Source organism: Rhinolophus sinicus, linkage group LG07 (genome assembly GCF_036562045.2).
Source record: "Rhinolophus sinicus isolate RSC01 linkage group LG07, ASM3656204v1, whole genome shotgun sequence".
Classification (NCBI taxonomy): Eukaryota; Metazoa; Chordata; class Mammalia; order Chiroptera; family Rhinolophidae; genus Rhinolophus; species Rhinolophus sinicus.
In genome coordinates this window covers 113,271,373-113,283,742 of record NC_133757.1, presented here as the reverse complement: position 1 = coordinate 113,283,742, position 12,370 = coordinate 113,271,373, and the positions used below count along the sequence as shown (strand labels likewise).

At 45.4% G+C, this 12,370-nt stretch overlaps 1 protein-coding gene across 3 annotated transcripts in view; it reads right to left on the bottom strand.

Annotated features, from left to right (window-relative positions):
* Positions 1 to 2,822: 2,822 nt before the first annotated feature.
* MAML3 (mastermind like transcriptional coactivator 3) overlaps positions 2,823 to 12,370 on the bottom strand; it is a 376,796-nt gene continuing 367,248 nt past the window's right edge. For 2 of the 3 annotated variants that reach the window (XM_019730802.2, XM_074338492.1), the window contains exons 4-5: positions 10,819 to 10,903; positions 2,823 to 6,333 (exon numbers count right to left, since the gene is read on the bottom strand). In XM_019730802.2, the coding sequence (XP_019586361.2) occupies positions 5,336 to 6,333; positions 10,819 to 10,903 (1,083 nt within the window). In that variant the 3' untranslated portion in view covers positions 2,823 to 5,335. The remainder of the gene's footprint in view (positions 6,334 to 10,818; positions 10,904 to 12,370) is intronic. The other variant, XM_074338491.1, reaches the window with a different exon arrangement.

The following is a 12,370-nucleotide window of genomic DNA, read 5'->3' as shown; positions in this document are numbered from 1 at the left end:
TTCTATTGTCACCAAGGCAACCTCTTGATCATTTTAATTCCTACAAATTTGGCTACAGAAAGCAAACAGGCTGGCTGGAGAGATGTGAATTACTGATCTCTTTCACAGTTACATATATCTTTTTTGTATATTTTGTAAACTGATTTTATTTTTTAGAAATCAGATTCCTTGCCTCGAAGAGTCAATGTTCTGAAAAAGGGATGGAGAAGAACTTTTCTGCATTCAGAGAGTCTTCAGAGGCATAAAAACCAAATGGCAATGTGGGTTCCTTAATCAAATCCTGGTTAGAAAAAGCGGCTGTGGAGGACAGTGGAGACAATTTGAATATGGAGTGAGAACTAGATGGTATTAGGGAATTAATGTTCACTATGTGGGATGCAGTGATGGAGACGTGGCTAGGGGACAGAAGGCCCTAATTCTTTGCAGCTGCATGCTGACAGGTGGTGGGGCGACATGGCTGCAGTATGTATCACTTTGAAAAGCTTCCACAAAATATGTATGTGAAGCACATATGGCAAACTGTTAAGAATTATGAATCGAGTCAGTGAGTGTTTATAGTTATTCATTGTATTATTTTTTTCTATTTTTCTAATTGTTTGAAAATGTTCATAAAAACATCTTCAGAACTCCCAAGAACCTAATTTTTAGGTTTTAACTTCGCTTAGATTTTCAGACCTTTTAAAATACCACAGAGCCCAAATGTGCTGTACGCTTCACTTGGGATCTGTGGTATTCACACCATTCAGCACTACTCCTGGCCCAGCAGCTGTCGTGGACGTGGTCGGGACCTTAAGCCCCAAATGTGTAAACGCTGCCTGTTGCATGAAATGAGACAGGTGTTTGAGGTGGCGTGTTCAGAAGACATCAGCATGGAAATCTATTGTCCTTAGGACTTACAAAAGACAATAAAACGATAAAGGCCTGGTTGCACAAATAAGTAGTCCTGTCTATTTGCAGGTGTTTTTCCTTTTGCAGGGCTGTAGGAGGGTAGGCTGTGGCCAATAAAGTCATTAATAAAGAAAACAGTTTTCCTTAACTTTCTTTTTTTTTTTACCCCCTTTTTCTTCCACTTCCACCTCCACCCCCACTCCAGTTCACTCCAGTTCAAGTCATTAGTCATTAGCTGTTGTCTGTTGTCTAGTTGTGGACACAGCTCCGGGGCCCATGCTGGTATTATGAGCCTTGCACTGCTCACACAGGTGCCGGCCACTTATGGCAGCTCACGGCTCCACACAATAGCACACAACAACACACAGCAGCTCACACTGGCTGCGGGCCACTCACACTGGCCACGGAGGCACACAGTGGCCCACCACACACAGCAGGGCTACCTGCGGCAGCCCAGCTCCAGGGACAGCTGTTGTTCACAATTTGTGCTGTAGAAGGCACACATGGGCAGCTCACTGGCCCATGTGGGAATCGAACCGGTGGCCTTCAGTGTTAGGAGCTGGAGGCACCAACCACCTGAGCCACCCGGCCTGCCCTGTTACTTTCAGCAACAAAATACACCTTTCTCACTGGGGCAGAAACCTGCTAATTTCCTGGATAAATGTGCTCTCCCTCCTTCCTCCCTCACCACCTAGTTACTGCATTGGGATTTTAGAAACGTCAATATGATCACATGTAAGAGATCGTTTTAAAGGAGAAATGTATTTCATTCATCGGGCACAGAACAAATTTTCGTGTAAATAAAAAGATGTGGTTTTAATTAATCGGGATGGGGAGGAGTACTCAACCCTTCCCAGAGCTTCATGTTTTTACTTCTATTGTCACCCTTACCACACCCCAGCCTGGATTCTCTTCATTTTTCGATCTAATCTTACCTGGTAGAGTACTAAGCCCCATATTACTGGGACAACACCCAGTGTCACATGGTGTTATTTGCCAGCCAGTCTGGAACCACAGCCCACCATAGGGAGGACTGACCTCTTCTTCCACCCTCAAGTTCATGTGATTTTTATTAGATCCAAAACAAAGGTGATTTTTATTTTCGACTCCCCTAAAACAGAAAGCCTTAGGCCAGGTCTTCTGCAAGTGGAGGGGTAGAGTCACGCGTATGAATGAATGGTTGACGTAGGGCTCCCAGGATGGGAAACAGAAAGTGCATGAGGGAGACAGGGAGAAGGCAAGAAGCCCAGCAAGGGGGCAACGGTAGGTAGTCCCAGCCTCTGCTTGATCCTGCAGGGGGGATTCTGGAGCATAGATCAGGGTTTGTCCAGGAAGTTACTGGCGGGGCTCTCACACTTCTACACCAGCACAGATGGAAACGTCTAAGCACTTTACCTCTGTGGGTGGGTGTAGGGTAAGCCAGCTACCCTGCAGCTCTTCCAAAGAGCTGAAGCTGGGCTGGTAGAAGTAAGGCAAACACGGTGTGTAAGAGTGTGTGTGTGTACTGACACAGTGTACTACAGTGCAAGACTTTTTTGTCACCTTTCCCCAAATATATTCCTTGAGTTTTCACCCTTTCTTGTCTTAAATAAAAATGTTATTGTTAATTTTCCAAGTCCTCTGAATGAACCAGGTGGATTTGAATTATTGTGGTAATGAATCTACAAATGGACTCAGTTCTTTCCTTTCAAAGTTGACTTCTCTTCACTTCCCTTTGCCACATTCCCCGGAGCGCAAATTTAGAATGTTTTAGTTGCTTGGTTGAATTAAAAAGGCTGTGAATGATTGATTGATCTCTACTGTTACATAAATGTTTAAATAATGGTGTCAACATTTTGAGACAAGAACTGTGGTTAATCAGTTAAAACCCTGGCACAATACATCTGCTTAATTAAGGTTGGGGACCCAGTGACAATCCAAAAATAAACTTTGGGTTGATTCAGATAACTTTTTATTTGTTTTTTTTTCTTTAAAAGTGGTATGTCAACATCACTTCATTTCTACATTTCAGAGCTCTGTACATTTCTTAACAGGAAATAAGCAATGCTCAATGTACAAAGTAAAAACAGAAAACTAGAAAAATCTGAATAAAATGGAGCAAGTTGCCATAGGTCATACAGTACAAATTAGTAATTAGATGTCATCTGAAGTGCAATACCACTGCTGTGATGATGAGTTAAGGAATGAAATAAAAATACTCTATTTTAAACAAACAGTATATATATATTTATATGTATATTTTTTACAGATAGTAGACCCAGTGATATCTGCAGTATTGTAAAAACTTATTTACAAATAACTTTTTTAGACATTACATATACATCAGCACCGTAGTAAAAACGAGAACAAAACCAAACCACCTTATTAAAATCTACCTCTCTATTTAGTTGGTCCCGGGACTGAGCATCTGAGGAAGCTTTTCAAAGATAATGGAGCCCCGCCTCCATCAGCCACCTCTAGCTTCTCCTCATTGCTTATATATTTATTTCCTGTACCTTTCAGAAAAAGGTAATTATGTATTCCGTGTCTTCTTGTTGGCTTACTTTTTTTTTTTTTTTTTGGTTTTCATCTGTTTCCACTCAAGAGGTTCCCTGCTATCACCTCTTCCCAGAGAGAGCACAGCCCCTGCCTGGGCTCTTGCCCACCTGGCCACCTCTGGCTTCATCCTGCCCCTTGCTGAGCAGATCCATAACCTTCGTACCTGGAGAGCAAGTCAAGTGTTTGCCTGCCTGCTGCCTCTCTGCATCCTCTGCCCCCAGCTTTCCGTTCGAACCCCCTTCTCAGGACCTTCCCCGAGTGCAGCCCTTCCAGTTCCCCATGGTACCCAGCCTGGGCTCTGGTGTGGGGGGTTGCATGTGACTCCACAGAAGGGGGCCAGCCTTTTGGACACAGAGGGAGGGGGCCCACGCCATTCTTACTCACTCAGGACAACAGCTATGCAACATGGCCTCCCAAACAGGACAGGTCTGTTCTTGTAAATAAGAGGCGAGCCTTACAACCGCGAGGTTGTTGCTCCCTCCTGACAGACCTCAGTCAGAGCAGATTTGAGTGAATTACAAAGAGAACTGTACTTTCAACTGACTTTTGAAGTGGATTACTTTGCCCTTATGAAAGGAACCATAGCTTCCTCCTTTTTAGCATAAAAATGTGTAAGGTGGAGCAATGGATTTTTCAGGGCCTCGTCTCTCAGGAGTTTAGATTTGTCTTTCCCGCGAGTAGGGATTAAGGGCAAGGCCACATTTACAGCATCATCGCTGGGATTTCCCGACGGGGAGCCCAGGCCGGCAACCTCCAGGCCGGTCCTCCGTGGGGACACCGGGAGTGTCAGGGGCAGCGCGGGGAACCTGCCATCGAATACCAACGCAGCCCCTCAGTTCCAGGCAGGGGCTAGTCATGTAGCTCTACACTGGGGAGAGGAGGAAAACTCCAGTGTCGCCTCTGTATGTCCGGCATTGTCTAAGTTCTTCTCGCACTGATTTTGACTCTGCCCAGGCTCCCTAAAGACAAAGCTTCATTTTCGAGGAGAAGCAAGGGCGCTGGGGTGGACGCAAGGAGGGACAGGGCAGGGGTTGGGAGAAAGGCGGCCACGCTGGCAGGCACACAGCATCCCCTGAGGTCTCCTCACCCTGTGGTGCCGGAAGTAGATGGGAACTGCCGAAGTGTCACAAGTGTACTGGGCTCCCAGGAGGCTCCAGCCCAACTCCCGGGAGTGATGGCTATCACGGTGACCAGCAGAGGGCGCTGCCCTCAGGCCTGCAGCACGGACCTTCCCGTCAGCTCACTTGGCTATCCTGGTGAGGCAGCCAACAGACAGCCTCTACCATTTCTGAGGGTCACCATAGGGCAGGAGACAGGCGGTAGGATCCTTCGTGGTCTCCCTGCAACATCTCACTGCGTGCCTGCCCTCCCTGTACAGTCGCAGGTCTTGAGCCTGACATCTCTTTTCCCGCCAGAGCTCAGTGCATTTCTGATCTGTGCTCTTTGCCTGGGCACCCAGCAATCTCTGTGGGGCTCTCTGTGGCCTGAGGCTTTGTCTCTTGTGTCTCCAAAGCTGCAGTCTCGGCACCTGTGCCAGGAGGGGCTGACAGATGCCTCACCTTGGGCAGCAGTCCGTCTCAGCTGGAGCAGCTTTCGCTGGGCCAGGTGACCATAGAGAGTGCTGAGCAGGAGGCCTCATTCGTCTTCCCCACCTGCCTCTGGTGTGTCTCCCTCTCTCACAGCAGGAATCTGCAGGGCGTCTCCTCTTGACTGCTGTGTGAAAATCAGGTGAAATGAGGCCCAGCGGGGCTGTGGATTGGCACCTGAATCTTCCACTGTCAGCCAGCTGCAGTTTTGCTCAGTTTACGTGGGTCAAAAAAACAAAAAACAAGGATGGGTCCACATCCTGTTTCTTTTTCACGTTTTATGCGTTAACCACTAGAGTTGTGGCTCCTGGGTCCCCCCTGGACTAGGGGTTTCCAAACAATTCATCAAGCTCCTGCATCCATTCATCCCCTGGCCCGCCTTTGATGATGGAGTCCACGAGGTCGGCACTGTCTGAGAGGCCAGGGAAAGAGGCCCCAGCTGCTTCGCCACTGTAATTGTACGACATATCCTGAGCGGGGTTCCGCTCATAGGCTTGGCTCTGGCTGCTTGGAGCAAAGTTGCCACTGGGCATCTGCTGCTGTGCTGGGGGCTGGCTGAATGCCGGCATGCCCGGGACGCCCTGGCTTAGGCCAGACATGACCATCGGCCTGGCCTGGCTGGTCCCTTGCTGCCCCGGGAGTGGTGGCATCATCTGCCGACCCATGGCAGCAGGGTTGAGGGTTCTCACCGCGCCAGTGTTAGCGTCCACGACCTGGCTCAGTCCCTGCGGGAAGTGTTGCTTGCTTAGCCTCGGCTGGCCGGCTTGAAGTGGGTAGCTGGCGCCGTTGTTGAATGAACCTAATTCTCCACTAGTCCTCCCAGGCATCCCCTGTAAGCTCCTCTGTTGCCAGCTCTGGGCTCCCTGCTGGACCGTTCCCATAATGCCCTGCAGCCTTGGAGGGCCCTGGGGCCTCGGCAAGGCCTGGCCTACCGGCCCTTTCATCTGCTGGTGCTGCTGGGTCATGGCTGAGTTCACCAGCATGCTCTGACCAAACCCACTCACTATCCCAACCCCTTGCCCGGAGGCAGGTTGCCTCGGCCCCTGGGCTTGGTTGTGTGTGATGCTCATGCCACTTTGGTTTGGGTGCTGCAACATTTGGGTCATTCCTGTGCTCATATTGTACATTCCTGGTTGGCTGGTAGGCGTGGTGCTATAAGGGGCCAGTCCCATCTCTGATTGGGCAGTGGCTGTGGCCATTGTCCCTGGGTTCTGGGAGGGTCCCATTCCCATCATGCCTGTGTTCTGTGCCATCAACCGTGATGTTCGCATGCTCTGAAGGGCTGCTTGGTTTCTCACGGCTGCTATATCCTGCGGAGAACCTGCAGGGAGAGAAGAACACGCACCACTCACTCTTCTCGATAAGCAACGTATTGTAACAAAGTATTGGAATTTTTTTTGAGAGTGACAAAATTCTTTATATGAAAGGATCCACTCTGATAATAAATCCTTGATAAAAAAGTTATTATTTTTCTGTTTATAACATATGCTGATTGTGAAAAATTTGGAAAACACTGAAAAGCACAAAGATGAAAATCAGTCAGTCAAATTCTCACCCTCCAGAGATGACCACTGAGAGCTACTATTTATATATAAATAGACACACACACACACACATACACACAAATTGGGATCATACTGTACACATGCTTGCTTTTGTAGTTGGCTTTTTCACTTGACTACTCTGATTTTTGTTCACATTTCAGAAGCAGATTGTTTCTCACTCTTTTGATATGATGCCACCCTTGACCAATTAGATACCATTTTTCTTGGAGGTGAGAGGGAAATTTGCCTTCTAGGCTAAATTAAGAAGAAACGGCAATTGCATATTCTATTTGTGAAGTGGAACATGGTTCAGTAGAGAATACTATCAGTAAAGACCATTAGACTGATTTCCCTTAAGACTTGAGTAGGATTTGAGAGGTTAAAGGCCATTGCGTCTGCTAAGAAGTATTTCGACAGATGCGACATTTTTTGGACCCACTCTGTCGATTTCCACATGCTCCAGATTCTCTGAATCATAACATGTCAGTGCAAACTGGCCAGCTTCCTGAGCTAGAAAAGGAAATTATCCTGCTACTTGCTCCTTGGCAATGAACTTACGGCTCTCTCCAGCAAAGTCCAGTCCTTGAAATCGGCAATGACTATGTCTCTCAGCAGATTGCTAACACAGTTTTAATGATGCTGTTTAAAAGTTGGCCAGGGTATGAATGTGCCAAGTCACTCCACTCTAATTAGGCCTCTGAGTGAGTCCTTCTTTCCATGTTCCCAGGAAATCTCCAAACCAGCCAGGAGAATAGAAATGTCACTCTTAGAACCCCAGTCAATGCGGTAAAAAACTAGGAGGTGCAAGAAATGGATTTTTCTATGTCCCTGCTAATGATTAAGTCTATGAGACAAAGAAAAATAGTTTTTTTTTCCCCTTGGACTTTTAAAAAGGATGCAGCATGGGAGCCAATCGATATCATAAGCAAATTTGATCCTCTCTGGAACTGAGATGAGAAACCAGATGAGAATACCGTAACCTTGTTAAGCCTGGCACCTTGGCAGATAAGCGAAGTGTGTTTTTGTCTTCCTGATGGGGGTATTGATTTCTGGGCAGCAAATATGTCTCCATATATTATTTCTTGCTTTAAGAAAGAAAATTACGGGAATGTTGATTATGACTTTAAGTTTTTGAGGCTTGAGATCAATATCATGCTGCATTGAAAAATGAAATGGTTACTGTGGGGAAACCTGAAAGATCCCTAGAAATGTTTCCATTTTTTTGTTTTATTTTGTTTTAAGCTTAATTACATCTAAGTGATTTATTTAAAAGAAATCAAAAGTTCCTGATTAAATACTGGATGGAAGTATAGTGCAACTTGTAATCTTGTTCTGAAGTTTTGTGACCTTCACCACTAAATTTGTATCGACTACACGGCCAATCTGATCAACTGTGGTGAAATGGATTATTGAGTTGCTTATTTAAAAATTTAAGGGAAAAATATTGCTGACTCAGAGATTGATCAGATAGACCCCAATTACATAAACAGGCTCATGGGCTGCTGGAAATACATAAAATGACTATAATATTTTGTACAGTTTTGTTGTATGTTTAAAATGGACATGCCAAGGGATTGGAAATTGTCCGGAGTAAGTTTTTGAATGAGAAATAGTTTCCTTTATTAAGAGGGCAGAACTGCTGCAATGCCTTTTAAGAGGTATTAAAAGATGAATCCAAGCCAATCTTTATTGTCACTTAGTGTAAATGACTGCACAATCTAGGTGTAATTCTTATGGGAAAAAAGGGCATTTTAAAATCAGCACCATATTTTCAGCCTGAGAAAAACAAAAAGCCTTTTATAATCTAGTTTTATGCCTTCACTAACTTTAAATATCTAAAGGAAGAAAATTCAAATGTGTCCAAACACATTGCCTTTATCTGATTCCTACATATGTTTAACAACAGATTACTTTTTCTTCTTTTGTAAATTTTTGTCTAAAGCAGTTAGAATTGTGAGACGCTGTAGTCAGATTAATTTTCTTGTCTAAGAATGTCAAAGAAAATCTTCCATGTTCAAATAGAGATGATAATATGCATTTTTTCCCCTAAAAGGGTCTATGTTCTAGCTTCACTCACAAGATGCCTGTATTTGTGAAAAATAAGCATTTCCTCAGAGGCATGTAATATTGCCCAGAGGCATAGAACTCAATCAGAGAAAGACAGTCATTAAAACCTTGGAGATGTGCAAGGTTCTCATGCAAGGTACCAGAACTTCTCTCCAAGAACAATATGTCTTATTTATCAATTTGCTATGTTCCCAGATACATAACATTGCACTATCTAGGGTGTTAGTATAAATGAAAACACTAAAGATAGTAAATAGATAGATTTCTCCATCAGTTCAGAAACCCTAAAAGGTCACTGGCTTGTTTACCTTAAGTGTAGTGAAATTTTTAGGTTGATTACCTGTGCTTTGGGGTTTTAGAAAAGTTCAAAGAGTAGAACTTTTAAAGTGAAACCAAAGCACTCAGAATAATTCCTACTACAGAGGAATTATTAAATTTTGGTGGGTCCCTTTACTCCAAAAAATAATAAATGAGTTATGAACCTAGAAAACTCAAAGGACAGTAAGTTAGGCTCATCAGATTTCATGTTTTTAATTCGTTCCTAACCTAAAGCACCAGTTCTCAAAGTGTGGTCCTCAGGTTAGCAGCTGCAGCAACCCCTGGGAACATTTTAAAAGTGTCAATCCTCGGTCCCACTCCAGACCTCCCAAATGACACAATCTGGGGATGCGGTAGAGAAATCCGTGTTTTAACAAGCTCTGTTGGGGCCTCTGATGCAGCTACAGTGTGGCGACTCCAGGTACGGAGGAGGGCTCTGTGTCTGCAGCAAAGCCTGTCCATACAGCAAAGACTATTTCCACTCCTCTGCACCCAAGACCAAGTGAGAAACGTAATTCTTCAAAGAATTCTGGCACTGATTTAGGGCACAGAACACCCGTGGACAGCCCAGTTTCGTCTGTCCTTCCCCATGTCAAGGCCAAAGGGATCTGAAGTGGTAGGAATGTTCCAGGGAGGGCAGGAAGGGCGCAGTAGCTACTCCAAAGCTGGTGTTTTCACAGGCTTTCCGTGAGATCTGGCAGTGAACACCAGTGGCTTTTAGACTCTTTAAACTGCAACTCACAGTACCTGATTCAGTATATACACATGCGGGTTTGGAACAAAAAGAAAAGTTTCCCTTGTTGATACACTCAGATAGTTTCTTTTCTATTGTATTTGTTAGTTGTGGCTTATTAAATTGTCTTCACAACCTACTAGTGTATTGCAACCCAAACACTGAAAAATGCTACCCTAGATCATGAATTTTTCACCCACAGGATATGTGGGGAGGGGGTAACATTTGTGAAATGATGTACAAAGTTTGTACATTATGTTTATATATGCATATTTCTGTGCAACGGCTTCACAGCTCCTGACAGATTCTCAAAGGGTAGGTCACTCTTGAGAAGTTGGGACACATTGATCTACGTCCCATTGAAAGGGCAGGGATCAGAATTAGGATTTCTGCTGTTAGGTGACCCCTACAGACTCCTTGAGAACGCCTGTGGACGAAATTGGGCAAGGTCCCCAGGCACATCCTCTACACCATGCAAGACTCGCAGGGGCTCTCTCTACTGGAGACGGAAAGGTTTGATATTTGAGTGGACCTTCTACTTTACAACCGAATGGCAACCTTCACCATTGTACTGGGGCCATGATTTGGGATTTCCACAAAGGGCAGCAGGATCAAGACAATCCAACCATCCACAGAGCCTTCTTTGTTTTCTACATTCAGTAGAGATTAGTGGTTGCTGCGAGCCAGATTCTTTCACTTTGGCTGTTGAAAGTGAAGGCCTTGGCTGGTTGACCCGCTGGGATTAGCAAGAAAGACACGGTATGGGATTTTTTTCTCTTGTGGTCACTGAGATGACGATCGGGACATAAACAGGGCTGATATTGGGCCAGCAGGCCCTTACTGGTTGTTGAACTACTGAAGTGCTTCTGTACCTTGGCAACGAACAGCTGCCTCAGTCCCAGCCCCATAGCCACCCTGAGCCCTCCCTGGGCCCACCAAGACCTCTCTGGGACCCAGCAACCGAAAGGTGAATGCCTGGCACAGCCGGGGGCCTCCAAGAATGCATTCTGATTGGTTGGTACCCTCCATTCTTACACCTTTAATATAACCTGACGTGAACATAACGCATCAGGCAGCGAGCCACACGTTCACTACACTTCCCACCTGGAAGCTATACAACGGGAGAGGTATGCACAAGCCTCACCTTGAAACTGATTGACGGGCTGCACTGGGTACGGATTCCGCTGTGGCTGAAGGTGCTGCCGGGGTAAATGAGATTGCTGCAACTGCTGGAACGACAGAGGACAAGAAGGGCAGTGGTGAGGTGGGGACAGAGCATGCAATTAAATATCCTGCGGTTCTGAGGAAGGCGGGTTTTTTCCCAAAAATAAACCTTGTATTGAAAGATAACACGCATACAGGCAAGTGCACAAAGCAGAGTGTCCAGTTTGATGGATTTTGCACAAAGGAACACAGTTCTCATCACTGGCATCGAGATCAAGACACAGAACATTGTCAGGCATCCCTGATGCCCCTTGCCAGTCATTACCCTTCACCTGACCCCTAACCCAATGACACAGATCAGTTATGTCTGCTTTTGTACTTTATATTAGGGTGGTGCAAAAGTCATTGCAGTTTTTGCAATTATTTTTAACCTTTCAAACCGCAATGACTTTTGCACCAACCTGATATAAGTGGATTTATACAACGTGCTTGTGTCTGGCTGTGGTGTCTGGTTTCTTGCGTTTATTACATTTGTGAGATTCAGCCATGGGGCTGTGTGTAGTTGTGGTCTGTTCATTCTCACTGTGGAGGAATATTCCGTCATATGAATATACCACAATTAATTTACCTGTTCTATTAGCGATGGTCCTTTAGGGTGTTTCCAGTTTGGGGCTGTCCCTAATACCGCTGCTATGAACACCCCTGTCCATGCCTTTTGGTGAATGTCCCAGGCATTTCTGATGTGTGGACTTGCTGGCTCATGAGGAATGTGTGCAGTGAGGCAGCTTTCACTTTGGCTTTCCAATCAGCCGGCATGCTTTCCTGCACATTGTGGAGACCGAGCTCAAAGGGACAGCAACTAGTTTTTAATGATGCTTCAGGTATAGGAGCATGGGATTCTTGGGGGCTATAAAAAAGGCTCATCTTATTCCCATGAAGCCAGACTGCTCCTAGAATCCATCGCCACCACTCACACAGACAGCATTTACTCTCTCGAGGAGACTGGGGGCCTGCGTTTTAGTCTTTCTCCACTCACCAGGACTCTGCACTGCTGGCGCTGTTACCAACATTCTGGAAAGGCTATTACGATCATTATCATGCTGTATGCGAAAAGGGAGAGAAACTAAGAGTGAGGTGGAGAGCAGAGAGGGGTCTTAGTTCTCAGTCTGCTGTCAAGTAGCTGCAGGACCTTCCGTGTGTCATTTAACCTCCGTCTGCAGCTACTGAATATTCATTAAGCACCTTTCATCCGCAAGGGCTACAAAGAACACACAACAAGGGCCCTGCTCTTTATAAGGTTCATTGTAAAACTAACACACAGTGGCCACTTCGTAACACATGTGTTTATCTCTATTTTTTCTCTTGTTTTTGTTCTTGGGCAGCTCTATAATTTTCTTTCTTTTTTTTTCCTCGACAAGGCCTGGCGACCAAAGAAAAGAACAGCCTTCTCCCTGTGCAGCCCATCCTGTGCTGCCTACCAGGGTGTTTTGCACAAACTGTTAAAATTAATTAATTGTGTAGACAAAGTACAG